This window comes from Vollenhovia emeryi, unplaced genomic scaffold (assembly GCF_000949405.1).
Source record: "Vollenhovia emeryi isolate VEMERY1.0 unplaced genomic scaffold, V.emery_V1.0 DF939138.1, whole genome shotgun sequence".
NCBI lineage: Eukaryota > Metazoa > Arthropoda > Insecta > Hymenoptera > Formicidae > Vollenhovia > Vollenhovia emeryi.
Genome location: NW_011967228.1, coordinates 1,921,099 through 1,948,251, shown reverse-complemented (window position 1 = coordinate 1,948,251; position 27,153 = coordinate 1,921,099). Strand labels below are relative to the sequence as shown.

The following is a 27,153-nucleotide window of genomic DNA, read 5'->3' as shown; positions in this document are numbered from 1 at the left end:
TGGGACTAAGTCCCAGTCTACAGTATAGGAAGCCCTAAGCTTTAAGAAATTGACCAATCACGGTCGAGCACGAGTAGAATACGCGACTGTGATTAGTCAATTTTTTAAAGGCTTAAGGTTTAAATCTCTATTGTAGGCTGGGACTAAGCTCTAAGAAATTGGCCAATCACGGTCAAGCACGAGTAGAACACGCGACTGTGATTAGTCAATTTTTTTAAGGCTTAAGGTTTAAATCTCTATTGTAGACTGGGACTGATTCTCTCCCGGGGAAACGTTTCGGGATAGAATTTCGAAGAACCGCGATGGAACGAATGGCTCGCGGTGACCGCATTCGCTTTAGGAAGCGCGGCGAGAACGGGGGTCCAAGGAAAGCTCGGAAAATCCGTCGGGACCGCCACCCTAGTGGCACAGTGCGTCGAAACGACGTCGAATCGACGCCAATTTGACGGTGTCGATGTCGATTCGACGTCGATCGACGAATCATTTCTCACTGGGCCAATGTTTAACCAATGTTTGTTCAATGCACTGTGCTACTAGGGCAGAAGCCCCGGCGGGGGGCGGGAGAGAAAGAGGGACGGTACATACGTATATGTGTATACGCGTTGCGACATCGCGCGACCTGCCCGCGGGATAATATCGCGACGCGGCTCCGAATCGAGCGCGCTCGCGCACGCACAAAGGCGGGCCGAGCGCTCGTTCGTCGCGAGCACGAAATCCCCGACGTCGCGTCATCGTCGATGCATCGTAGCGTGCACCGCTGGCGAGCTTCGACGAGGCTCCGCTCCGCGTCGTCGCCCGAGGAGCGAGTGTCAAACAGTCGCGTCCCGCTGACAGCCGTGCGTCGCGGAACAGCTGACAAAGGTCCCCCCCCCCTTCCCCGTCCCACCGCCGTTTCCTTTCCGAGCGACCCTTTTGTCAGGTTGTCCTTTTCACTCGGCGGGATTATCGATCCTGCCACGCACTCGTTTTATTTCCTCTCGGCGCACAGGTGTATGTATGCACCTGAAAAAGGACAGATCTAAAATTGACACCGCGGATTGGTTTCTGGGTCGCCAGCCAAAAGCGGGCGACCCCGTTCGAAAGTAAAAGCGGATACTTGGCGCCGAGTGTTAATAACCTCTCGCCGTTGTCACGAGGAGTTTCGCACGCGTGCCTGCAAACATGTCATGTGTGCACGGAGAACATTGAGGATTCGTTGACTCAACCTGTGCTCGTCACTCCGCGCGTCTCGATTTAATGCCCCTTTGTTGTACGTCGCACGTACGTTCCCCAGTAAACACAAACTATCTGTTACGCAACGTCAATACTATAATTTCCCACTCAACGTTAGCGCCACATAACACACGTACGTTAAAACAGTTACATTGTAAAGTAGGAAATTATAACATTGATGTGACGTAACCGTCAGTTGACGCTCACTGGGTCCCGCACGTTTCATTCTGTACTCGATATGACATTAATGTGTACGCGTGTCTCGCGCAGGTCTACGCCCAGAGTCTCTATGGCACTGTGGTCCTGGACGGTGACTCCTGGCTGGTTTACTGGCTGGATCGCGCCTTGCGCCACGGGCTGCGTGTAGAGAGACACGGATACTGGGGCACAGCTAGGGAGCTCAGTCACCAGGACACCGTCGTGGTCATACACGCCTTGCAGAGCGTACTAACTTCTATAGGGAAAGGTAACGAGTCCTTTGCCGGCCAATGCGTTGAACGATGGCCTCGCCATCCACGCCTTTTTCTCGAGGGGGAAACCACTGAGGGCATTGTGGTGTACAGGTTTGCGTTAGGCCTTGCTGGGGCATTACAAAGGTAAAATAAGATAATAAGACAAAGTAATGGGCATTAGTGGGCATTGGTGTACAAGATTTTGGTCAGCGGTTTCCCCCTGGCTTTTGCTGTTACAATTCACTCTGATTAAAATGCACTTTAACGGCGCGACTTAATCTTATCGTAGTTATTGAACAGATTATTAGCGGCAATTTGTGCCTTGCTGACTTCTCTGATAAATTTTGGGACTTGGAACATCCTTATTTGGGAGAGTACGTACATTTGTTTACTCGTGAAAGCGCATCTAAACGCGTAAACGTATTTACAGATTATTCCAAGCGTGTTTATGAATCAGCTTTCGTTGAATTGTCAATTGAAATCGGTATAGAGGAAAGTTCTCTATTGTGAGACAGGATTCTAATACGAGATAGCAGGTTTTCAACGTCCAATCCGGCCTAAGATTGTTCACTAAAGGCAGTGTCTATTACTGTCCGAGCTCGTGACACAAAACGGCCGTATTTACTTATCATTATTGTTCGTTAATATTGAATTTTATATTGCGCAGGTCGAGCATGGCTCTACCACACTCTGAGCGAGGGCAGTTTTGAGAGCTATCTGGCCTGTTTACTGCGGGACACGAAGACGTTAAAGAAGCAGTACTTTCCGCACGCACTCGTGAGAGATGCCGATAAAACCAATCAATTGGTTAATCTTCTCGCCGGTCTGGAAAACGTGTCCTTCACATTGCAATTGGTATGTTGAATCGATGTTATGAATAACAACTTATAAATAGTCCACGAAGCACTTGGCGAGCATTTTATGCAGAACTGAATCAACTTTCTCTCTCTCTCTCTTTCTCTCTGTCTCTCTTTCTCCGTTCGCTCCTCGTCGCGTAATTTTTATTCTATTTATCCCTATGCAGATACCAATATCACCCCCTGGTTACACTTATCGCGCTAATGAATAACATCGATCACATAACAAGAGTCGCATACGTGCGGTCTGATAGATTGTTGTATTTAAAGTTCGCGAGGGGGCAAGAGATTATCGTTTTATTTGCGAGTGCACACACTTTATTTCGTACGGCACTGCATATCGCTCGGCTTGCTTATTCATGGAAAATTTCTGCCAGCACGTTGCTAGGAAAAAAAGCAGATATCCGCACGGAATTATCTCGGGTTGTTAGATTAATATGCAGTCGATAGCCGCGAGATACGAGACCGTACGATAAAATTAATGCTGCGTTACGTAAAAATTGTCTAGGATGTGACATATTTGGACATTTGCAACTACTTGCCGCAGAGGCCTATGAGCGTAAATCCATCGGGTACAGTCTTGTCGTTGCATCTACGATCCTCTAGCGTTTCGTCGAGCCTAGCTTCCCCTGGCGACAGCGGCGTTGCGTTCGATAGCGATATGGATGTTGCAAACGAAACCGACGGCAGCAGCTACAAAGAGGTGAGTTGTAGATCGAGTCAAAATTGCGCGGACGATTCTCCACGTTATTCGCCGTACAACACCCTGGAATATACAAATATTTTAACAGGAGGACTATTCAATGGACGATATCCCGAAATACCGAAATAACAGGTACAAGACGATTATCAACAATCGCATGGAGGACAATAAGAATTTTGGATCGAGCGACTCGAGCGAGGACGGCAAAACGCCGACGCAGTCACCGGCGATTACCAAATTTCAGACCGCGATGATGACGAAGAACGACATAGTTAATCAGAATGTAACGCGGAAGCTGGACGACAATGAAATGAATTGCTCCAGTTTGGAAACTCTTAAGGACTACGATTTCTACAGCAAGAGTCTGGACGAGACAAAATTGGACGAGACGAACAAGATTGATAACGGCGTGAAGGATTTCAGTAAGAGAGGCACCTACTACGGCGACAGTCCCGCTTATAGTTTTAAGAAGAACCTAGATTCTCGTAATTCTTATCTGATAAATAACGACACGAATCTGTTAGAGCTGAGCATGACCATCTCCGATTGTGACAACATGGACGCGCCTTACGGCATTCTGAACACGATCAATATGTCCGACACCAGCATTCTGTCTTCCTCCAGCTCGGAGGCCATAGTACAACGTAGGCAGCGTAAAAAGAAGCGGGGCGAAAGCAAGAAGCGTGTCAGCTTCCACGAGGATATTCTGAAAACGATGAAGCTGGAAGACGACGAGAACTTTGCCGATTTCTCCATGAGTTTCTTGCTGCCCAGTTCCGTTCTCAAGAGAGACGCTCAGAAAGGCAGGTACAGTTGGTGCGCGCACGGGGACTCGCCGTACACGCAGAAGGACGCGAATGCTGGCAGGAACGTGCACTCGGACTGCTACTCGTTCTCGTCGTCGTCGTCGAGCGCGTACGACGGTGACGGGGCTGACAAGGATCTGTCGAAACTGTGTATCGACATGCCGTGTCAGCGCAATTGCAGGTGCAGCTGCAGTTTATCGTTATCGGAGCGCGGAGCGCCGGAGGGCCAGGAGGACCCGGGCAAGAGTCTGAGGCCTAAGATGGAGATAGAATTGGGAGAGAACGAGGCCCAGGAAGCCTACATCGTCGAGAAGGCGTACGGTAACATTGTCGAGGATCCACCATCGAAGCTGGAGATGCCGCAGTCGGTGAATCCGAGGAAATATGCCAATTCGAACGATTGGTCGGACGCGGACAGCGTCACCACGTCCGACTTGGATGAGCGCAAGGGTAATCGACACTTGGTCTCACCGTCAAAGAAGCGCAACGTGACGGCGATATTGACTGGTGAGAGTAGCAGTAAGCTCTTGGCGCCGCCTTTGCGCCAGGCACCGTCGAAGACGTCGTTACTGAGCAGATTTCTAAAGTCGATTACCGAGAGAAAGTTTGAGATCAAGAAGAACAAGAAGCCGCCGAAGACGAATACCTTGTACATCAAAGGCATCAAGATGAGCTACGATTCCTTCAAGGATTTCAACGATAATCTCGACAAGGAGATCCAAGAGAACGTGGCTGCCGAGAAGCAGGAGTTCAGCGGCGAGAAAGTGAGCCTAAAGCTGCGCGAGCTTTTTAAAAGACATATCTACCGCGACAAAACAGAGGAGCTATACAAAGTATATAAAGTGCGAAGCTCGTACATGACAAACGGCGAGAGCAAGCCGATGATCGCGTTGTTGACGGACAAAACGCTGTATTTAACCGGTTCGAAAATGGACCATTCTTATAGTAATCAGTTCGTTATTCCTTATAACGAACTCGATGTTATTATGGTAAGGAGTATTTAAATAATCATACTCACTTCCCTCGACGCACACTCCGCGTGTACTTTGCTAATTAATATACGTTTGCTTTCTACAGATCGGCCCGAATGCACAAAGTATTTTAATTTCCAACGCCGATTGCGAAATGCAATATCTATTTTCCACTGGCAGCTCGCAAACTACCTCAGAATTAATCGGCCACTTGGAGATGGCCATGAGACGATCGCCGACGAAACCGAGGCTTCCTGCTGTTAAAGAACTGAATTACGAAGATATGCACATCCTGAGGAGTTCAATTCTTACCGATACAGCTGTGCATCCCGTACGTAAACCATCTTTAAAATTTGCGAAAATGTTTGAAAACTTTTCCTTTCGAAATATTCCTTTCTTCACATTGTCATTTCTCTAATTACATGCATTCATATGTTATCTGTGCATTATTGTAATATCTACTTTTAATGTCTTCCATTGCTTTGGTAGGACGAGAAAATAGAACATTACAGTCTTATTTATATGGAAGACGAACACATTTCGCCGCCTAGCACGCCGTGTGGGCCAACGAAGGAGGGCGATCTCATGTTCCGGCCGCACACCTACCAGCACTTGCATCCGAACGCGCCCACGCATCCCTGGGAAGCCGGCTATTTCGTGCTGAAGGGCGGTGTGGTCTATATGTTCACGGATTCGAATCAGCGGCTTCCCAAGCGCGCTATACCGTTGAAAGGCGGCTTATGCCAAGGCTGCAGAAGGATTCCCAATTCTCATCGGCCGCACACCTTCGAGATACTGCTGAAGCCCAACAAGTCGTACCAATTCGCTGCGCCGGACGAATACGTGGCTTCCGAATGGCTGCAGAGCTTTGTTCAGAGCGCGTCGGGTCTGTTCGATAGTACGGAGAAGAGAGAGCCGTTACCTTGCAGCCTTGTCACCACCACGAAACACTTGGTGGCGATGAAAGAGGTCCATCCTGGCACGCAGAGGGGCCAAACGCTCTCGTGCGCTTCCATCAAGGATCTAGCGGCATTCAGAGTGCCATTGGTGCAGCAATCGTGGTGTATACTGGTAAAAAAATGCACAGATTGTTTATTTCACATTCTTTACTAAATGGAGCTTGCCAATGAAATGTATGATATAATTTGCAGGAATTTGCATGTCGGGAGGTGCTCGAAAGTAGCGGCGATTGGGTCATTTACTTCACGAATTATACCGAGCTTTGCGCTTTTAAAGAGGTCTTGGAGACATTGTGGACAGACGCAAACTTGGTAGGATATACTTGCTCGCAGGCGACGCATCGTAACATTACGCGCGAGCGCTAACGTGGTCTCTCGATTTTTACAGGGTGAGTTTCCTATGACAACACTTCCACCGGAGGATAAATTACAGCGGCGTTGCTCGGATGCCAGCAGGGACCTGGAACACGCCTGGCGGTGCTTGCTGCCACCGGCTTTAGAATAAGTGGAAGATGTACCAGTAGACAATACGTATGTACACCGTCATTTGAGAAATTATTTTATCATATTGCCATAAAAGGGACTCGTAAAGCAGAACTTTTGGTAACGCATACGAATAGCCAGGTAGCTATATCTCGAACACTGATCTATCGTATGCCAAAGATAAACGGCTTATACAACATAATACGAATCTTATTTCTTGCTTCTGTTGCAAATTAAATGCCATATATCTATCTTGGAACTAGAAGCATCGGTGTTATTTTGTGGCTTACAAGTAGAATTATAGGTGCCCTTGTTTGAGCTGATTTATGGCATAATATGATAAATTTCTAATTTCAAGATATAAATATATGTGCGATATATTCTCGCTATATTGCGATGTTGATGGGAGATTGAACATTATCTTACATATAAGATATAAGTTGCCTCAAACGTATAGATAACTATTTAGGAAAATCGCAAAACGGTGCATTACCTTCTTGTAGCGTAAATCACCATGATAAGCTACTATTAATTTATAATAACGCAGAGAATGTAATATAATAATTGTGAGACATTGGTATTGATTACTATATGAATGTCTATATATTCACATGTATTGAAGAGACGAACCAGTATGCATTTGAATACGCACGATTGATATTAAAGTAGATATTTATCGTCTGAGATAATATTATAAAATTCAGAATCACATTTAAAACAGCTTTGACAAGGAATAATAGAACTTTATAAATCGCTTTTGAAATAGGTATATAATTTAACACATTCCTCTATTGCTATTTATAATTGTAAATCAATTTTACTTTTAGCATCGGAACTTTCTATGTATCACCTTGTGGTATGGGACATATCACAGGACATAAGTTGCTAAATTTTACTCCTTGATTCTTTTAACGAAGTGAGGTATGACCATAATAATTGTATTATATGCATCACGTAATTTAGTTTAATATAGTGCAATATTAAGTTAATTCATTGTATAGGTATCAACTTATGTTGCATCATGCATTGTATTAAAGTTTTTAAATAATTTTCGTTTTATGAGATGATTTATGAGAGCGAATTAAAGTTGATACACAAAGATGATACCAAAATGATTATAAATAATTTACGTGTCGATAATTATTTAAAAAATGCTTATACTATATATACATATATAAATATAAATATAAAAGTGCAATATATAAGAAAAGCTGTACATGAAAATGAATTTTATTTGTGATATAATAATATTAACACGTATACATATATCGACATCGTTGGGAATAAGATATCTGTTATGATCTTTTTTAAGTTGTCAAATCTTGTGTTACCAAAGCTACATGAACGGATGCACTTTGACTATTCTTGTGAATAAATATTTAACTTTTGCATTACTTCATGTAGCTCAGTAGTCAGTACGTGATTGTGATATGGCATTAAGTAATAAATGTCAGCTGTTAAGTTCATGAGATTCCTGTGTGAGATTTATGTAAAAATTAAACGGACAAGTACCGCGCGGAAACAAAAATCTGTTTTATATGTTAGGGCTGTGTGAAGAGTATGCGGAGTTCAATTTTCTACAAGTTACAGCCAGCATGTTTTAAATGTTACATCCGTATGCCTTTCACACATACACACACATACAAATTCTGTATCACCATACACAACCTGCAAGTTATGATAAATTAATAAAAGTATACAGAGAGAATTTGTTTGAATGAACAATTTTTATTTTCGCTTTCTCACATCACGTGGAAATGTCACATTTTGAAAAGAGGAGAGAAAATGAGAATCAAGTACTCTAGTGCTCGAATTTATAATTTATATAGATTTCGAAAGTAACAGCGGATATTTAAAATCTTTTTATTTTGTACCATATTTTCAGCTCTATACCCTATATAGTTCATGCACTATTTAAAAGGAATTTGGAATTTCTTAGTAATACGATACTTTTCTTCTAATTATATAATTCTTTAATAGTTTTGCAAAGGAAATTGTCCCTTTATATCTATACATGGTCTATAATACAATCTGCTTGCACGTTAAAGCAGCACAATTAATGAAATAATTTGAAATGCAAATCTGAAGACGCGATCAAAATTACTACACGTATAAACTGATGTACTGTATTAACGATCGGGTATCTTACATTCATAAATGTAACGGAGATGTTCGATAATTTGCTACTCTATTAACAGGGATCGCGAATTACACAGGTACGTGATGACCTCTTGCTTTCTTGGACGTTTTTACCATTTCTATATCAACATCCGGAAATTGTTCCTTCACAGCTTCGAGATCCATATTCGGGAATCTTCTCATTAACGTTGCGACACGATTCCTGTCACGTCTGAAAAAGAGACAAAACAAACAAGAGAAAATTAGATTAAGAGACACATCGAATCCGTATGCGTTGAGCGAACAGTAAAGGCAGTTGCTACGAACGTTCTCGCTTTGCGTTTCTTATTCCAAAGCTGCTCCCTGTACAAGCGTAAAAACTTTCGAGTTGCGTATCCGCCAAAGCCAAACATGTGCAACTTGTGCCATCGCGTGTTCGCGAACTTTGGAATGGCGTACTGGCGCATTCTATGATAAAACCTTAAACCTGAAAAAAAGGTAAGAGGAAACAACAGATAAGTAATTACATTTCCATACCTCTCCTTAGAACTTTCCCCAGGAATAATCTCTTTGAACTCTTGGATATTTTTACCAAGTTGTCGTATACAAACTGTACAGATTATTGTCGTTACCTAAGATACTGTAGACCAGTTTTCCAGGACGCTCTCCCGTCTCGCCAGTCTCGAGCAGGTGATACGCCCTGTTTCTCTCGCGCACGATCGACTCCAAGTTATTCATGCTATCCTGAATCTTGTCCAAACGCTCGGGATTCGGGAAGATCTCGTGCGCGTCCTTGCAAGTCTCTTCCATGGTCATGAGCATGTTACGCTCCTTGAGCAGCACGAACCTGAAGAGATTTGCACAGATATAATTCCCGAGTAACGTCCGAAGGGAGTCGGCGAACGCAGGGCAGCGAAGGCCTCACCATAACTTGTGGAGATCCGAGTTGCTCTTCAATCTCAATTCGTCCTTCTTCCAGGAGCGGCCCACTCGCACCTCGCTCTTCCCCCAGTTCTTCGGATCGTCGAAGAACTCCATCAGGTCGCGGCGCTCCGACGTGAGGTGCACGAAGGCGCAGTGCAAGGTCGGTGTGCTGCAATTTACTAAGTGTAGGACGACGAGGGATCGCTCGATGGATCGCGACGGACAATCCGTACGCCACGGGGGTCAAATGAATTGCATTACACGGTGAAAACATGTCCAGTGTTCTCTCAAACGGGGGATAAGAAATTGCGTCGCGGGCCGGGTACGTAAACACCGGTGGACCGAGCCGAGTGACGCGGCCCGCGCGATACGAACCTGCGGAGAAAGGCGCGCTTCGCGGGCGCGATTACGCCCGGAGCCAGCGACAGATTCGTCAAGAGCTTCGTTATGCCGTTCATGCTCGTGCCGGCCTGCACGGCCTTTATAAGCGCCGCCATCTTTCTCGGCTCCTCGCTCCTGTCGCAGTCCGCGTGAGTCCGCGCGAACTGCCAGTCTGCCGCTTCTGCGTCGGGAGTTCGGGACGTAAAGCCTGTATCAGACGACGGATTGCGGATCGAGGCGGAGATTGGGCTGGGACTGAACCAATCGTAGCGGAGCTCCACTGGAGATTCTCCAGTTTCGTGAGAACCTAACCTAAGCTAACCTACATCAACCTCGAGTGGCGTTCGGTACGCGTGTCGTGTGGCGCGTGTTCTCGGCGAATCGGCGGACTCGGTGCTCGGTGAATCGCTGTGGAGGAGACGCGAAAACAGCCGGTGCGCGACACCGCGGACACCCGCCCGCCCGTCTCCGAAGAAACGTCGCCGGGTCGCCGGCGACGAGCGCGAGCGAGATGCTGCGGAGCGTCCTGCAGTCCAAGTTCGGCTACGAGGATTTTAAAAATGACATTCAGAAGCAGGCGACCACCGCCGTTTACAAAGGTATTTCAACGTTCATTCTTCCCGATCGTCCTAGCAGCCGCGATAGCGGCTTTTTCCTTTCGCACACGCTTCCTTCTTCTTCCCCCCTTCTTTTACAATCGGAAAGTGACAATAATTAATTGACGATTCTAGGAAAGCAGGACGTGTTCGTGTGCATGCCCACGGGCTCCGGGAAGTCTCTCTGCTTTCAATTGCCGGCGATAATGAAGGAGCACAAGGTCGCGATTGTCTTCTCGCCGCTCTTGGCTCTGATGAAGGTACTTGCCGCGCGTCGTTGGCGTCGTGCTTTGCCGAACCTCCGCTGGCTGAGCGGTTGCTCGTTCGGTAGCGGTTTCGGTTGCAGTGCCGCTTGTAGCTCAGCCCCGGCGCTTACTATCCAGCCAAACATTTGTAAAGCCTTGTGTCCACGATCCAAGAACTGTGTTCAAGTTCTGGTTCCAAGAAATGTGTAGCCAATCAACTTGCAGCTTTTCTGCAAAGAGCTTTAACACAGTTCTTGAATCGTGGACACAAGGCCTAAGCGAGCGCTCGGCGCTTACGTGCGCTTAGCTGAGCGGAGGTTCGGCAAAACGCAGCCATCGGTTCCGTGTCTTCTCGGCGTATATTTCGCGCGAGAAAAAAAAACCCCTGGGAGTGAAGAGAGTGAAATCTTGACGCTCTTAACGCCGCTTTGTTACTTACCGATCTGATTTTTGCAGAACCAGATAGACTTTCTGGTGAGCAAGAAAGTGAACGCCTGCTCCTTGAACTCCACCACTTCCAGCAAGGAGAGAAACGCCATTATGGGGGACATACTGTCGGATGCGCCGAAGATAAGATTGTTGTATGTCACTCCTGAAATGGGAGCGCAGCATCATTTTCAGGTACTCACTTGTTTGAATCTCTCGTCGAGAGGAACAGCTGTACTTACTTTCGCGGCCTTGCATCTCTGCATGTTCATTGGGAAACGATCATAAATCGTTTTGAAAAGACGTGGCCAAGACTTTGATTTGGACGCTTGGATATTTTCCCCTCGAATAATTGTGTTTACAGGAAACCATAACACAAATGCAGAAGAAGAAAACGCTCTCTTATTTCGTTATCGACGAAGCCCATTGTTTAAGCGAGTGGGGTCACGATTTTAGACCAACTTACAGACAGTTGGGAACGTTTAAAAAATTGTGCCCGAAGTTACCTATGATTGCATTAACAGCGACCGCCGCACAACAGGTGAGACATTGGAGAAAGTGTTAATATTTACGCGCAATGTTGATGGCCCCCGCGTTATTCTAACACGTTGAATGTTGTTTCAGGTGAAGGACGACATTCTCGAAAGCCTGCACATGAAAGACGCAGCGATATTTTCCCAGCCGGTATTTCGTCCAAATTTATATTACGACGTGTGGTTCCAAGAGGTGTTAGACAAGCCGTTTGTACATCTGAAAGACTTTATTCTGAACGCGCTCGGCCCCCCAGACAAGTCTATTCCTACGGTGAGTTGAATTCTTCACTCTGATATTCTATGAATTGCACATGATTAATGTTACGGTTCTTTCGTGATATTTTTAGCACCAAAGAAATTGTGGTATCATTTATTGTAGAAAGAAAGAAACAACGGAAGTTGTTGCGCATAAATTGTCTCTTGCGGGTATTCCTACGCTTGCATATCATGGAAGTATGTGATTTATATGGCACTGCTTTAGTACGAATTTTGCAAAGGGTTGATTCTATATTATTTTAACATCTGACTAGGCTTAAAAGCTCAGGAACGTAATGAAGTGCAAAACAGGTGGACGGTAGGCGAGGTCTCTGTCATCGCGGCGACGTGTAGTTTCGGAATGGGTGTTGACAAAGGATCTGTTAGGTAGCGTCGACATTTTCGGGAAGTAGTGTCGCATGCTAAGGAAAGTAAATATGCTTACTGTACAATTATTCCTATTCAGATTCGTGGTTCATTGGACAGTACCACAGAATATTGCGGCATATTATCAAGAATCAGGTAGGGCCGGTAGGGACGGCGATCCGGCGTTCTGCCGTATTTATTTTAGCAACGAGGAATATGGGCCCATTTCGTTCCTCATTAAAGAGGAAATCTCCCAGAAGAACACGGAACTTGTAAAAATAAAATGGCAGAATTTTGAGAAGAGCATCGCGTATTGTTTAGAGACAAAGTACGAGCTTCATTTCTTCTAATACTAATACTTTTTGAGATCAATAATAAAAAAGTTATCTGGGTTGGGACATTAAATTGGGACACCCTGTATACACTGATAATAGTTATATTTGTGTATTGCACAAATTGTGTATCTGTCATACAGGTGTAGACATGCGGTAATTTCAAAATATTTTGGGGACACTCCACCGCCTTGCAGAAACAGATGCGACGTTTGTAAAAATAAGAGCGAAGTACAAGCGAGAATTGCTCAATTTGAAATGTGTCAGACTAGATCTAGAAAATCCCGGAGTAATATGGGCAGTGTGATGCAAATGGGATGTAATGATGAAATGTACGTGAATAATTTACATGTCCGCGACACACATATTTTTGCATTATGCAATGGTGCTAACGAGTGTTCAATTCTATAATAATAACAGGGATATGTTTAATGAGTCACAAGAATCAAGGGAGAAAATTGTGGCGGATGAAAAGCGAGAAAGAAGAGAACTTATTATGGAGCAGTTCGCGCTCCGGCGTGGCACATCTACGGAGGACAAAGTGAGTTTGCGAGCAAACTTGTTTTTACATCATTGCCTCTATCTTTTCATTCGATTCTTTTAGGTGAGGCGACAAAACATGAAGGACGCGAAAGTAGCGCATGTTCGTGCAGCTAATAGTACGGATAAAAAAGTTAAGGGTCTAACTGTTCAAGTAAGACATCTTTTTGTGTGAAACATTATCAGTATTTTTACACAATTTCTCATTATTTCCTCATTATTTCAAGATACGAGAACACTTATATAATGATTTAAAAACGGCGTTACTTGAAAATGGTCAAACCTTACACGCGGAAATTGACAAACAGCGGCAGGAGAAAAGTATGCACGATGTAGCCAATAGGCTAGAATACAAAATATTTTCCAGCTCCAAAGTACCAAATAAATACAAATTTGACATGTCTAAATTGGTAAGTAATATTTTCTACATCTATATGTGCCTAATCTTTTATGAAGTCGTATGAGAGGAATTTAAGATAGAAAGTCGTACTAGAACTTGACTTTTATAAAGTCATACCAGAAGAAATTAAACGATTTGAATAAATATCTGAACTATTTCAGTATAAAATGTTGATGTATGTAGGACTGTGCCGTACGAAAGGGACAATATATTTCATCATTATTATTTTATACGTGAATACTCTTTGTTTTATTTGCTTTATTCGTACAGATTTCGTCGATACGAAAATGCACTAATAGTAACATTGTGCACGAAGCAATACGTGACGGCAATGAGACTGAGTTACATAATACCGAATTTACCGACTCCAATGATTCTAATATAATCGATGCATACAGTAATGAACAAATAACAAATGCAGTTACAACAGAATTTACCGGTTGTGTTGTGTCGAGTATTCGTAAGCAGACTTTCCCTTCCGTTTTTAAGACTGCATCAGAGATTTTAAATGAAGAAAAATTACAAGTATCTACGTCAGATAAAGACAAAAAGGCTCGCTCTAAAGAATTATCTGTTAATAATAGCGAACAAAAAAGCACGTACCGAAACGATAAATCACGAATATCAAAAATATCAAGTGGTTTTGTTTGTGCGCGAGAAATTCACGAGGGCAATGTGACTAAATCAAGTTCCTCCAAATCGAAAGCTCGCAGAAGCAAAGAAGATAAGAATGTAAAGAGAGCAGTTAAATCAGTTTATGAGCAGATATTAGCGTCAACGCAGTCATCATCGAAGAAGACTGTGGACGAAAGGAGAGATGTATCTTCTGAAATGGAATTGTCAGTGGACAATATTCTTGATTCTATTAAAATTGAAAATAAAAGTAAAGATGAAAGTAGATATAAGCGAGGCTACGAATCTATTGAATGTCACGAGGATGATATAAAATCTGTTAAGAAACAAAGAATTGTACATACCGAATATATCACTAAAACTAATGTTAATGTATCCGATAAAAAGATTTTAGGTGACAAACTTGATTCGAAAACGATTAGAAGAAGCACAGATACAATCATCAATATTAATACTAGAAATAATGATCTATCGAGAACGATAAAAGACAACAAAGAAAAGCACCTCGAGACAAAAGCTAATGTAGAATTAAAGAAAAGAGACGAAGTTGCACACACGTCTCATTCGAAACGTCACAAGAGTAGCATTAGTAACAAACCAAAAGTACCTGCAGATAGAGCTACACAATTTAAAACGGCAGAAATTTTAAAGTCATATTTAATGAAATACTACCCGTCAGAACGTCTTCCGGATAGGGCGACGTTTTCAAAAACTTGCAGAGAAATGCATTACAATATGCTGAAAAAGAAAATATTTGGTATGAGAGTTTAAAAATTCATAATATAATTTTGTAGAATGTTTTGAATTTTTGAACTTTTATTGCAATTGATAAATGAATTGTCTGATTTCAGATAAAGAAGGAATACACGACTTTGTTATAAGCTTTATGAGTCAATCTTAAAAGAGTGTTTATTTCACATGCTTTTACCTTCTGTTGAACAAGCGACAGGGAAATAATCCTGTTTATAATCAATGCATTTAATTATATAATAAATTTCTCATTTGTATCTTACAAACTCATATTATATTAAATATATTTTTAATATATATGGCTAACCCATTATCTGCTCACATAGATTTATACAAAAATGCTTTCTTAAAAAAAATTTTTTTAGGTAAAATTTTTTGGTTGAATCATATGTCGTTGAACCATTGCTGGAATTTTAATTATTTTTATAAAATGCAAAAGATCGGAACGGCAACAAATTTTGTATAATATCAATATATATATGTATTTTATTAGCTCAGTTATTATCACACATTTCGTAGATTTTCTTTTTAGAAAGTTACAATATCGTCAATATCGACATTACAAATATATAAAAAAGACTTCTAAAATTTACATATTTAAATTCTATACCCGCACATTACATTACGAAACCTATCCTTATTACTAAATATTTTTCTTCAACGTGTAAGCGTAAATATGTACTTAATTAGACTTAATATTAAACTTATATCTTCAATATTTGTAATAAATAAGGCAAGATATTTCAATGAGAAATATTTATCGCAAGATGCTATCGTTTACGAGCTATATACTGAGCTATACTTTTGATAGACATAACATCTTACAATTAGTGTACATTACATATTTGATAATTCACTAATTATTTACATATTTACAATGAGGTATAACAAACTGCATTACAGATTACAAATGTATTACTACGTATAGGGTTACTGAGTCATGTTACTGTAGAAATAAATAAAGACTATTCTGATTTTAGGCGATAAATGAAAAGCTTTACATAACATGTCGTCCGGTTAAAACTAGTCGATTTAATAAAATAATTTGCCTTCTCTACTTATTCTTGCCACGGCTTTGCGTGTATATAACAATTGTGAATCCATGTGAAGAGGAAAGTAATCCATGATGTGGCACATGGGCTCCACATGGGATCTGAGATCTCTGGATGTATAAGGTGATTCTCTTGATACTACTTGGAATATCTATCTGGAATTTTGGTTTTCTAGCAACTATTTAATAAATGGCAAGCTCCCAGCAAATGACTTTCTGTTTAAAGTAAGGAAAGGAAAATATTAAATAAAGAAATTAATGATGAGAGGTCGATTCCAAGTAGTAATGTTAAATTGACTAATTTATAGATATTTTCTTTAAGATTTTCAAATAAAATATACATATACGCGTTTAAAAAATGATTGATGGGCGATCTTATTTCTATATCAGGAATTAAGCCCGTTAAATGTACGCTGACTTTTTCACGCGAGTTTCTTCGTTTTATCAACGTTTAACATACAAAATTTATTATCTCTATTTCTAAATATATACTATTATATAAAAATTAAGCGACCGTCGATTTAATGTTAACTGTTCCGATTTTAACTTGGCGACGAATATTCTTATATTTGCATACGCTGCTCTAGGACATCCCAAAGAGAAATAAAAGTCAAGATGATGTCAATTTGATGTCATATTGACCAAATTTACGTCATATTGTGGTCAATATGACATCAAATTGACGTCATCTTGACTTTTTATTTCTTCTTGGGATATTCCACTACATTATGTCTATATTATATAATTTTACAATATGCTATATTATATTTAAAACAATACTACTCCAAAATAAGAGAGCAAAACGTAATCACAGACATGATTATTAGCATGTCATATTATTTGACATAGGTTTACTTAACAATAATGAAACACTATTAGTACGTTTAACGTGAATGATATAAGATATCTTCATGACGTATTCATTATCAAAGCATTACCAAAATTTCTTTAGAAGTTTACGCAGATTCCAGCTTCTTTCCAAACTAATTCTTCAATTATCTTGTTCATTTTATTTAGAAAACTTAATTGAGATAATTTCTACGAAAAAGAATAGAATACAACAGAATAAATACGACATTCCAATTTTCTGATTAAAATGATCCTAATGAGATTGGAATAATATGATTCAGCGCATATATCCAGTAAGAAATGCAGTTCGAAAAGATGTCTATTAGACGGCTATAATATCCATTAGTCGTCTAGTAGACACCTTTCCGTCCTTCATTTCTCACTGGGCTATAGCGATAAAATAGCTTTAATAACAACGTTGTATCTTTCTTTTTGTTTTTTCTCTTTAATTGTTTTTTTCTCTACAATTTTCCATTGCATTTGTAGCCCGTGAATAATGTCTTTTAATCCTTTGCACTCCTATGTCGAGTGTGACTCGACATCAGTTTTTATCTCAGGAGCTCCTTTGTCGAGTCTCGGCATTTTTTCAAGTCCAAACCAATAGATGAAATATAATTCGGAGTGCAAAGGGTTAATTGGCGCATAATTCCAATGTTGTTTCTTTAAGAATTTTACGTCAATACGTGAATCTATTAATTATTTCCTCATTAGAAAGACAAGTTTAGTACAAGAGCACAATCTTTTAAAAAAATTTTTGTAAGAAATATTTTACACTTAAAAACTTTGTTTTTTAAAGAAAAGAATTAAATTGTCTAAAAATGTCCGCAATAAGTAAAACATTACAATGATGCGGTTTATATAATTTGGCATATAACAAATCTTGTAACGTGCTACGTTATGAAGAAGAAAATAGCTTTATTTTCTAGAATGTTTAACTCTAGAATGTAATTCTAGATGAATACCGTTGCTGGCTAATGTTACAAATAACGTTGCTATTAAAACTGCATATCTCTATAGTAAGTTGAGTTGACTATAAGTCAAGAAACAATTTTGTAATAAAAATTGTTAACGGTGATTATGGAAAATACGAAGTATCGAAAAATTTCGGCTGTCTCTTCCATTAATTATCACATCAGATGTAAAAATATGAGTATTCCGAAATTGATTAAATTGAAATCGACTAAATCGAATGATATATGATTCCTGATACTCTACATACATAACGTCATATTATCTCTTCGGATATCCAATAATATACAGAGCACGACAATATATAAATTTTGCAAAATAGTTGACCTTACTGTATTTGCACTGTTTCGTTTGTAGCAATAAGAATAATGGCCGGAAGAATAATATCCTATCCGTTTCCATTAGCTCGATCACTGTAATTAGACTACTAACGTCAAACTCGGATCGTCGGAAGTCAAAAGCGTGTTCTGTGCATCCATTTCTTTGAATCTTGAATCGTTTAGCTTCTCAATCTGTGACTTTCGTCGCTTTCTTCTCATATTTAGCCATTCCTCTGGCGATTTCTTCGTTTGGTGAGACAATATTCTCATGACGCTCCAGACGAGTAACATTGCTCCGGAAAGGAACAGCAGACACATTATTACTTCCTCTACAATTGGCATGACGTTCAAGTAAAACAAAAACCGCATGTGCATGCTTTTCGGCAACTTGTACATTCCCTGAGAAGCAAAGAATATTTTTTTATTACTTCACGATGCAATTTAGCGATCGAGCGAAATGAAGAAGAATATGTTGCTGATATTTGCGAATCAATTTACGTAATTATGAAGTGACGAAGAATCACTTCTTTGACTGGACCTTTAGAGGCCAACTTTATAGGAACATTACTAGTTAAATTCTCTCTTGATTGCATCGATATATTTGTAGCATTTACGATTTCGAACCACAGCATCGGAAGCGTTAACTCGGAGAACCTTTCCACATTAGCCATGTGTCCGATATTCTGTAGAGCCATGTTAATCTGGAATCGGGATGCTAGATCCACGGGTACCCCGGATTTCGGCTGAATGTAGAAGTAGGATTCGTGCAGCTCCTTCTTGGGCTCCAATCCCTCGACGGCTTCCAGTAGCGACGGATCGCTCTTGTAAAAGTGCGGATACGACAGGGCGATTGGAAATCCTGTACAAAAGTCAAGTAAATCTTACGATGCGTCAACGCGATCTTGTTCCATTTGACGGATTTCATTTGAAGATCTATCGCGAATAAAATGATCTTATTACGGATGTAAGGTGCGAAACATCGACGTTATCGAGTCTCCTAAGATTTTGCGTCGCTCATCGACGCATTACTTATGAAAATTCTCTTGTGACGTGTATAACCGACATGACATAATTTTATTATCATAAACGCCGCGGGACTTGATTGGTTATTGCATTTTATCGGCGCCAGTATATAAAGTGGAAATCATTGCATCGCATTAATTTCAAGAACGAACCTTCTGAATCCGCTTACCGAAGCAAATGATTTTAGACATCAATTATTTCTAATCACCTGATTATTTAAACACAACTACTTTATTTCCTCTTTATCCTTTATTTACCTGAATTGGAATACTGAATTTTATTGCAACATGACCAAAGCAATCGGAATCTCGCAACAATACTTCAAGTCGGATAGCCACAACTTTAAATAGCATGCGACGCGAGGATTGATTTCGCGACGCATATCGAAATTTTATTTTCTTACGAGAGTCCATATCTTATGAAAGACACTTGGCAAGATGATCAAGGCACTTGGCAAGTTATACAAGAGCCGTAGATATGTATATTGAATGTTGATAACGATATGTACTTGTAAACAATTAAATACGCATTTGACGTGTAATCGTTTCTTCTTCGAAGAGTTCAACTTTAATTTGGATCTTTGAGGCGTCTTTTAGATATGTATGTCTAAAAGACGTCTTAAAGGTATCTTTTAGACATGCGTGCTGTAGGGGTATGGACTATATATAAACGTTTCCATGATTAATACTATCATCTTGGACTTGTATCGAATAATTTATTGATATTCGATTAGCATGCTGATATCTTACCGTAGTAACAATCGGTCACGTCGATCAAGCCGGGCTTCAGACACTCTCCTTTACGGCAGTAGCATTTATTTTCGGGATTCACTGCACCGTTATCCAATTCATTCTCCATAAACGTATATTTGTACGTGTCCAGGTCCTGCACCACCTTTTCTCCGATTCGTACCTTTGGAAGAGATATTGTTGTAAAGGGATATTCTTAGAGAATTTTTCAATTTTTATATTTTTCGAAATGTAGTTTTTCAGAAACGACCTACACTGGCCAATGCATGACAAAAGATTTTATCCCCATTATTATTTTTAATTCAAAGCCCAACTGTGAAGTTGACATTTCAATGTTGTGAGTTAAGGTGTAAAAGAAAGAAAAGATACTAAAAGAGAAGTCTTGTCCGAATAATGACTGCCGAGTTGCTCGACAGATAGATCCGTCAATTGCATAAGAATAATTTACGAGCATTCTGTATAAGGGAAGAAAGTTAATAATGGAAGAAATAGCATTACACACGAATCGCATGACTCGGCAAAAGTGCTCGAACTGTTTAACCATTTCGTCGTGATGATTGTAATGATCAAAATTACCAGTCGTTCGCTTCGGCAGAGACTCTTGCGAAAGAAGAGGATCGTGTCGTTAGGCTCGATGAAGCTCGGAAACTTAACGCCGTCACTCGCACCTTGCACATTCGCGCATTTACCAGGCCATTGCGGCAGGTTCACGTCCCCATTATATTTATCGATCAAGCCTGTCAGTCGAATATCGGTCTCTCCCGTGTAAATCGTCTCGAAATCACCGTCGAAGTCGTACATCTGTGAAGCGTAGCAAAACGCAAGATTTATATTATCGCGAGGCTTACATTTCAAATAGAATTTACACTATCGGAATATTAAAAAAAAAAATGCCCGCGTTAAAGAAATGTATAAAATTTGGAAGATAGTTTTTATTCGATGATTGTGCAAATTATCCTACGGCTATCTTAAGAAAGAGGTGCGTTAGCTTAGAAAAAATGTATTATTACAAAAATAAAATCGCTTACTATGCGATTGTTATTACATCTCGTGTGTTTTAGAAGTCGTGGCTTATTACTTACTCTGTCGATTAGTCCCAATTTATTGAACTTGATCCAGTTGGGCATTACTTGATTGCCAAGGGTAACGAGAGCCGAGTGGTAGCCAAACATGAATTCACGTGCGGTCATTTGAACCAGGGGTTGAGTTTTTGTACGACGGATTAGCGTATTGAGGCCCCACCTGGATATATATGCGGCATCTTTCATCACATTCGTGATACTCTGTAACAATAGATTTAAAAAATGAGAAAAAAAACGTATAATCGAACGTACAACAGACTGGTAAAATACGCTGTTATTTGCTTAATTGAATAACTGCTTAAAATAATTGATTCCATATTATAATAGGCTGACATTGAGATTATAAAATTGCATTACACTTTCCGTAGATATAATTGCATAATTACACTGTTCGCGTATTATGCATTGACATAAGAGGTTCAAGTTGACTTCACTTATTATTAGGTTCTTGTTCTCATTATCTCGTTAAAGTGAAAAGTGATCTTCGTGCGGTAACTAGAAGTAATATCATCGGTTAATGCACAATTAACCGGTATATTGCAAAGCACGGGTTACTCTGTAGAATAACTAATATAAAGTTCTATATTATAAATTTAAGTTACGAAAAAAAGCTGAAGATTAAATTAAGCGCGTACAGAACTACAGATGCGCGTCTGCTGGCACAAATTACTAAAGTTCAACTTATTTGACAAATCGCATTATTGTTAATTATCAGATCAGCGATATGTTGCCTGTTGACATTTATTGTGTGTCATTTATTAACATATTTGTCGCTCTTTATCAAAGCGAGTGACATATCAATACCTCTCAACAGAGAAAGAAATGAATGCATTTGCAGGCGTCAGACATACTTCGTCCACGCGATTGTCAGGGTCATTCACATTACTGATAACGCGACTAAGATAGTAATAAATAATGACACACATGTGATTTAGTTCCCCTTCCTCTCTCTCTCTCTCTCTCTCTCTGTCTCTCCCCTCCCCTCTCTGCCAGGATATTTATGTATGCGCGAAATAAATTTTACCAAGAAAAACTACAAGCAAGTGTTTAAATAAAGATTAAAGATAATGCTGACTTATGTGTCTTTATAAAAGTTTTCAACAATATATATTTCAATGCAGTACAGTAAACACACATTATTATTTATTATATAGTACTTTCGTTAAAAATTTAATTTGCAAACTTACTACAAGATATAAGTCCACTAAGACAAAGAAATACAAAGAATAACTTAGGAATACAGATGTTTTAGAAAACTTTCTCGAAGCAACAATTTTCTCATTTATCAATTATTTGTATATTGATAAATATAAATTTTAATGGACATAGCGAAACAATAATTGAGGAATCATTTCTATGCATTTGTCTTAATTTTAATGCCAATACATTTTCAAGAGACTCCATATAACTCGATAGTAATTAATGTCAATAAATAATGACTACTGCGTGTAATAGAAAAGCTGAAATATAAGCTGAATATAAACGAAACGCTTTCTCTCGTGCAACCTTTTAAACAGATAAGAATGTTTACGGGCGTATCTATTACTCTTAACTGACGGCTTTACAATTTGCGTACCCACGAGGAATGCATTGCTTAAGCGGATTCTTCGCGAATCACAGTTCACTGCACCTCTTGCACATTAAACAGTGAATTTAATCAAATGTTGAGATTCTATTTCTTTGTACAGGCGCAATAATTTCAAAGTAATCACCGTGTCGGCGTAACAGGTAGATTTATGTAGCACGTAAGGCGCTAAGGACACTATAATATACCAAGTTATTTTGTACTCGGATTTTTCTAAAATGTATTATGATTTAATTATCTATCTCTTAACCGAGGAGCAAATTGTCGGGTTTGTGGCATCTTAAGGGGCTCTCAACTTGAAAATGATTTAATGGTCTCGCGTGATTCATGCTTGCGCGAATGATTACAACGAAATTTTAAATAAATTATTCTCTAATTGTATTTAAAATTCATCAATTTGGTTAATTTATCTATTAATTAATTTCACGCTTAAAAGATACGATATAATTAATTAGTTAATTATGCATCCATATAGTGGTTTTAAGGAAAGATCGGTGATGAGGGCCGGTTATGAGGAAGATATGAAAGCAATAACACTTATATATTTTTTATACATTTTAAAAATATTGCAAATGTGACTCGTGGTATTAGAAATACGCATTGTTTTGCACGAAATTACATAATTGTGCGATAATAGCAACTATTTCTCGTAACAGTGTCAACTGATGGATATAAATGTGATTTGTGGACATAATTCGATCACACTTCTTTTTTCATTACTCGTTAAATATCTTTTAACACGACTTGATTCATGACTACGTTAATGTGCGCGCGTTACATCTTGAGTGTTTTACGAATTCATTTACATATTCAATACAAATAGAAGTACATATTAGCAGAATTTTACGACGTGACTATTGTTTCAATTAACTTTATAGCATAAGTATAAGTGTTCGCTGGATTGCTTTTTATATATCATTTGCTCTCTAAAAGTCACTCAGTAAATTGTCACTGAAAACAGCAAATAGTCACTAATTCAGTTATAAAAGTACCGCTGAAAGTCTCAGCGTTGTACTTACAACTCTGAATCAGTAAGTACTTTACGTGGTAATCCACAAACCAATTTGTAGAGAGCGGCTCTTTAGACAAGATTGACAAGATTCTCGAAAGTATACTTTAAGTTTTTATTCGAAATTATTTTACAATGAGACGCTCTGCAGCGTACGTCTTATGATCTTTAAATGTCTGCGTGTAATTAAACGGTGTCACGATTCGCCGTATCATTCATTTACACAATGAAATGTGGAATGCTTCTGTGTGGCGATCAATTTCGATAATGCTAATAATGCGAACAATGAGTGCATTCTTACCGTCAAGATCACCATTTCGACAGGTTTTTCTTTTATTGAAGAAACTGTCTAAAACAATATACTTGACAGTAAAAATATACCCACTGTTCGCATTATTAGCATTGAAATTAAAACAATTATCTTGGAAGATTTATATGATAAATCTCATAAAGATATGTAATGAAATATTTGAACAAATAGCAGTATCTGAAACAAACATTTATTAATGACGTCATGTGTGATCTGGGTCTTACACAAACATTTATTAATAACAGTCGAATTTCTCTGAAGCGAAGATAAAAAGAACCATTCGTTTTTTCTTAACACCGAGTGTCTTCCCGGTTTCTCGCGGTTCCTTGGTCGCGCAGATGGGATCCGAATGGGACCTGTTTTTCAAAGATGCATTTGTGCATCTCGAGTCTCGCGGATGAAGGTTTCTCGTAAATATGAATATTTAGCTCGGTACGCGGCGAGCTAAATTCATTCTAAAGAATTTTGCATCGCGTTGAAGAATACGTCATACGGAATATTTTAATTGCCAATTGCGGTATAATATTATGTAAAATCGGAGTGTCGGTTCTTATCCTTTACGCAATATCTGTTATGTCTAAGTGTTACAATTCCATTAATTATGCGGACATGATGTATGCCATGAAAAGAATATAGTTGCACGAGATTTTTCCGAACTCTATCAAGGTAATCTCGAGAACTGTAATCGAGATAAGCAATCAATTGCGAGCGCGCATAAATATTCATAAGTAAAAACCCCGACTGTTCAATATTCCACGGTTATATTAGGTTTTTACCGGTGACACAATGGCATATTTAGCGGAAACGCGTTTGTCGGAAAAATGTATCACGATTTTCTAACTAATTAACCACTTGCAAAAACATGGGTATCTGAGAAGACGCGGTGTATCATATAAGGATGAATTGTGTCGTCCATAAACTGTTGCATATAATAAAGATTCTTGGGTCTCCCGGGCACGGACGCCCCGACAGAGGCTTTGCGAAAGCGATCGTAATTAACAGTTTGTTGTCAAAATTTACGACGTGCCAGATTGTGCCATATCGAATAAATGAAATACCGTAGAAATGTCGGAGAAGTCCATGTTTCCAACGAGCTTTGGTTGCGTCAGTGTAGGTCAGTACTAACTCACAGTCAGGATTAGAACGTTCAATGTAGTGAGTCGATGATTAAATTGTTTCGTGTTGCAATCGAAATATGTCTTATTTTCGCATACGTATTTTTGTTTCGTCAACTGGTTTCTTACGATCGCAATATGTTGCATTGCACGTGATTAGAATATTTAGTAAATTTAATATTTTTATTACCAAAAAATGTCAAAGGCTGAATAATTCATCGTTGAGATCGTAGGTAATATAGAGAAAGGATTTCTATAAATTTGCATACGCCTTTACGTGCATACATACATACATATACATATATGCGTGTTCTCTAATTTATTAAATTAATTAATAATTAAACGTTATACCTTACACATATGTGTCACGGACATACGTTAGACACCTCTATCTAATAAAACATTTCTATCATTAATATTAATAAAAGGTCTGGATATACAAGTTGTTTGAATATCTGAAACACACCTTAGAATCAATATCTAAGTGCGTCCAGATACTCTGATATGAGGTGAGGAAACGGAATTAATGAAAAGTATAATCTGAAATTACTAGTATGCAGATGTAAGCATAAACACGACAAAAATATGTGAGTTTTATCAGTCGCTGCATTTGATACCACATATTTACTCCCGGTCACACTATTATTACACTCGCCAACGTCATTGGTTAATCGTACGTAAGAGACGTTTGAATTTCTCCCATTACGGAATTAACGATCAATGCAATTTACATTATTTACCTGGTCAAAGTTTACAATTCTGTTACGTATTATCGCCAGTCACGATTATAAACGCGAAGTTGAATAATTCTCGATAAATTTTCGGTAATTCTAGATAACAAGTCAGACGTATCGCAAATGAATAAAGCATGTTCCTCAATTAATGATGTTATTCTCAACAAGTGTATTTTTCTTTGAACCATATAAGTACGCGGAAAATTTATACGTAAGAGCATAAATACTTAATTGGTAGTCAGCTATTCGGTTTGCAGCTTTACTCTTGTTCCTTAATTAACGTGTACCAATTATCGTTTAAAATCGCCATACGTGTACAATTAGTATAGATGAATTTTTAAGTCTGTAAGTGTTTTGTAATTGCCAGATAAAATACGTAACATTTAAAAGATCTTGAATTAGTACAAAGTTAATTGATAAAATTAATTATTATTTGTAAAAATGGAGATTTCGCCTGTTTATCTTACTTAATATATTTGCCAGTTAACGCCCGGTTAATTTAATTCAATGTACAGAAAAGGAGATGGAAAGTAATTATGAATCGAGATTTTATCGTATCGTATTTCTTATTTCTCTTTTTACTTTTAACAAAAGCGGCACGTTTTTTGTGTCAGTGACTAGCCATTTTTGCACGAACGGGTTTGTTAATCAGAACGAACGTGCGCATTAATCGTGTCTCGATTATGCGTTCGATAAGATAAAGCATCGCCGTATCATTTATGATTTACAAGAGTAATATCTTACTACTTACGAATAGCGCAATGTTCGGCATTATTACAAGGTCCTCTTCCGTACCGTTGCTCATCTCCGGAATATATTTCAGTGGATGCACGGGTACCGCCGATAACGTACCGTTATCATTGAACACTACATTCGCGTGCTCAAAGCCTTCTCTGCAACAGAAATGATGGAACGATGTTAGCATTAATTTGTCATTGTATTTATGTAATTATAATACAGTACATTCTTTGCATCTCGTACACTTTTTAGAAATTTTAGAAATTATAAATTTTTCGGTACAGGCCGAAGTTGTTTCTCAGAAATTTAATTTTCACTCAATAAAAATATCATTGATAAGAAATAATTAAAGCGAAATACTATATATGTTCATAGGATTATAGGAATTATATAAGTTATATTTGAACGCGATTCTCGGCTCTCTGAGCTAAGATGGAACAGGTCACATCTCGGGTCTCTGAGCTAAGATCGAAGTAATCGCTTCTCGGCTCTTTGAGCTAAGATCGAAGTAATCGCTTCTCGGCTCTCTGAGCTAAGATGGAATTGGTCACTTCTCGGCTCTCTGAGCTAAGATGGAATTGGTCGCTTCTCGGCTCTCTGAGCTAAGATGGAATAGGTCACATCTCGGCTCTCTGAGCTAAGATCGAAGTAATCGCTTCTCGGCTCTCTGAGCTAAG

At 39.3% G+C, this 27,153-nt stretch overlaps 4 protein-coding genes across 8 annotated transcripts in view; 2 read left to right on the top strand and 2 right to left on the bottom strand.

Moving 5' to 3' along the window:
- The window catches only part of LOC105567394 (pleckstrin homology domain-containing family M member 2), a 10,970-nt gene extending 2,819 nt beyond the window's left edge, over nucleotides 1–8,151 (top strand). Inside the window, exons 1-9 of one of the 3 annotated variants that reach the window (XM_012022245.1) lie at nucleotides 872–1,260; nucleotides 1,483–1,678; nucleotides 2,332–2,519; nucleotides 3,030–3,224; nucleotides 3,313–5,019; nucleotides 5,108–5,332; nucleotides 5,491–6,072; nucleotides 6,153–6,272; nucleotides 6,349–8,151. In XM_012022245.1, coding sequence (XP_011877635.1) covers nucleotides 1,237–1,260; nucleotides 1,483–1,678; nucleotides 2,332–2,519; nucleotides 3,030–3,224; nucleotides 3,313–5,019; nucleotides 5,108–5,332; nucleotides 5,491–6,072; nucleotides 6,153–6,272; nucleotides 6,349–6,465 — 3,354 coding nt within the window. In that variant the 5' untranslated portion in view covers nucleotides 872–1,236 and the 3' untranslated portion in view covers nucleotides 6,466–8,151. Of the gene's footprint in view, nucleotides 1–871; nucleotides 1,273–1,482; nucleotides 1,679–2,331; nucleotides 2,520–3,029; nucleotides 3,225–3,312; nucleotides 5,020–5,107; nucleotides 5,333–5,490; nucleotides 6,073–6,152; nucleotides 6,273–6,348 lie in introns of those variants that run through there. The other 2 variants (XM_012022244.1, XM_012022243.1) reach the window with 2 other exon arrangements.
- A 242-nt stretch (nucleotides 8,152–8,393) lies between these two features.
- LOC105567393 (39S ribosomal protein L47, mitochondrial) lies at nucleotides 8,394–10,063 on the bottom strand. Its single transcript, XM_012022242.1, has 5 exons — nucleotides 9,861–10,063; nucleotides 9,487–9,654; nucleotides 9,194–9,408; nucleotides 8,889–9,048; nucleotides 8,394–8,793 (listed from the first exon to the last, which is right to left on the bottom strand). The coding sequence occupies exons 1-5, from the start codon at nucleotides 9,980–9,982 to the stop codon at nucleotides 8,652–8,654; spliced, it is 807 nt and encodes a 268-aa protein (XP_011877632.1). The 5' UTR covers nucleotides 9,983–10,063; the 3' UTR covers nucleotides 8,394–8,651.
- An 89-nt stretch (nucleotides 10,064–10,152) lies between these two features.
- On the top strand, nucleotides 10,153–15,930 carry LOC105567390 (ATP-dependent DNA helicase Q5-like). The gene is made up of 14 exons (XM_012022237.1): nucleotides 10,153–10,465; nucleotides 10,598–10,722; nucleotides 11,164–11,328; nucleotides 11,498–11,674; nucleotides 11,758–11,937; nucleotides 12,014–12,119; nucleotides 12,197–12,308; nucleotides 12,388–12,615; nucleotides 12,763–12,951; nucleotides 13,040–13,160; nucleotides 13,224–13,313; nucleotides 13,387–13,569; nucleotides 13,830–14,949; nucleotides 15,044–15,930. The coding sequence occupies exons 1-14, from the start codon at nucleotides 10,378–10,380 to the stop codon at nucleotides 15,091–15,093; spliced, it is 2,934 nt and encodes a 977-aa protein (XP_011877627.1). The 5' UTR covers nucleotides 10,153–10,377; the 3' UTR covers nucleotides 15,094–15,930.
- LOC105567392 (scavenger receptor class B member 1) overlaps nucleotides 15,684–27,153 on the bottom strand; it is a 40,692-nt gene continuing 29,222 nt past the window's right edge. For all 3 annotated transcript variants that reach the window (XM_012022239.1, XM_012022240.1, XM_012022238.1), the window contains 6 exons: nucleotides 26,490–26,631; nucleotides 20,986–21,186; nucleotides 20,480–20,704; nucleotides 19,904–20,066; nucleotides 18,746–18,990; nucleotides 15,684–18,530 (listed from right to left, as the gene is read on the bottom strand). In XM_012022239.1, the coding sequence (XP_011877629.1) occupies nucleotides 18,231–18,530; nucleotides 18,746–18,990; nucleotides 19,904–20,066; nucleotides 20,480–20,704; nucleotides 20,986–21,186; nucleotides 26,490–26,631 (1,276 nt within the window). In that variant the 3' untranslated portion in view covers nucleotides 15,684–18,230. The remainder of the gene's footprint in view (nucleotides 18,531–18,745; nucleotides 18,991–19,903; nucleotides 20,067–20,479; nucleotides 20,705–20,985; nucleotides 21,187–26,489; nucleotides 26,632–27,153) is intronic.

What these genes read in the sequence shown, in the direction of transcription:
- LOC105567393 (XM_012022242.1), bottom strand. Translation starts at nt 9,982, where the DNA reads ATGGCGGCGCTTATAAAGGCCGTGCAGGCCGGCACGAGCATGAACGGC. An exon ending in AAGCGCGCCTTTCTCCGCAG is followed by an intron (nt 9,655 to 9,860) that starts GTTCGTATCGCG and finishes AGTAAATTGCAG; the next exon opens with CACACCGACCTTGCACTGCG. An exon ending in ACTGGTCTACAGTATCTTAG is followed by an intron (nt 9,049 to 9,193) that starts GTAACGACAATA and finishes CCTTTTTTTCAG; the next exon opens with GTTTAAGGTTTTATCATAGA.
- LOC105567390 (XM_012022237.1), top strand. Translation starts at nt 10,378, where the DNA reads ATGCTGCGGAGCGTCCTGCAGTCCAAGTTCGGCTACGAGGATTTTAAA. An exon ending in CAGCGACCGCCGCACAACAG is followed by an intron (nt 11,675 to 11,757) that starts GTGAGACATTGG and finishes ATGTTGTTTCAG; the next exon opens with GTGAAGGACGACATTCTCGA. An exon ending in CAGACAAGTCTATTCCTACG is followed by an intron (nt 11,938 to 12,013) that starts GTGAGTTGAATT and finishes TGATATTTTTAG; the next exon opens with CACCAAAGAAATTGTGGTAT.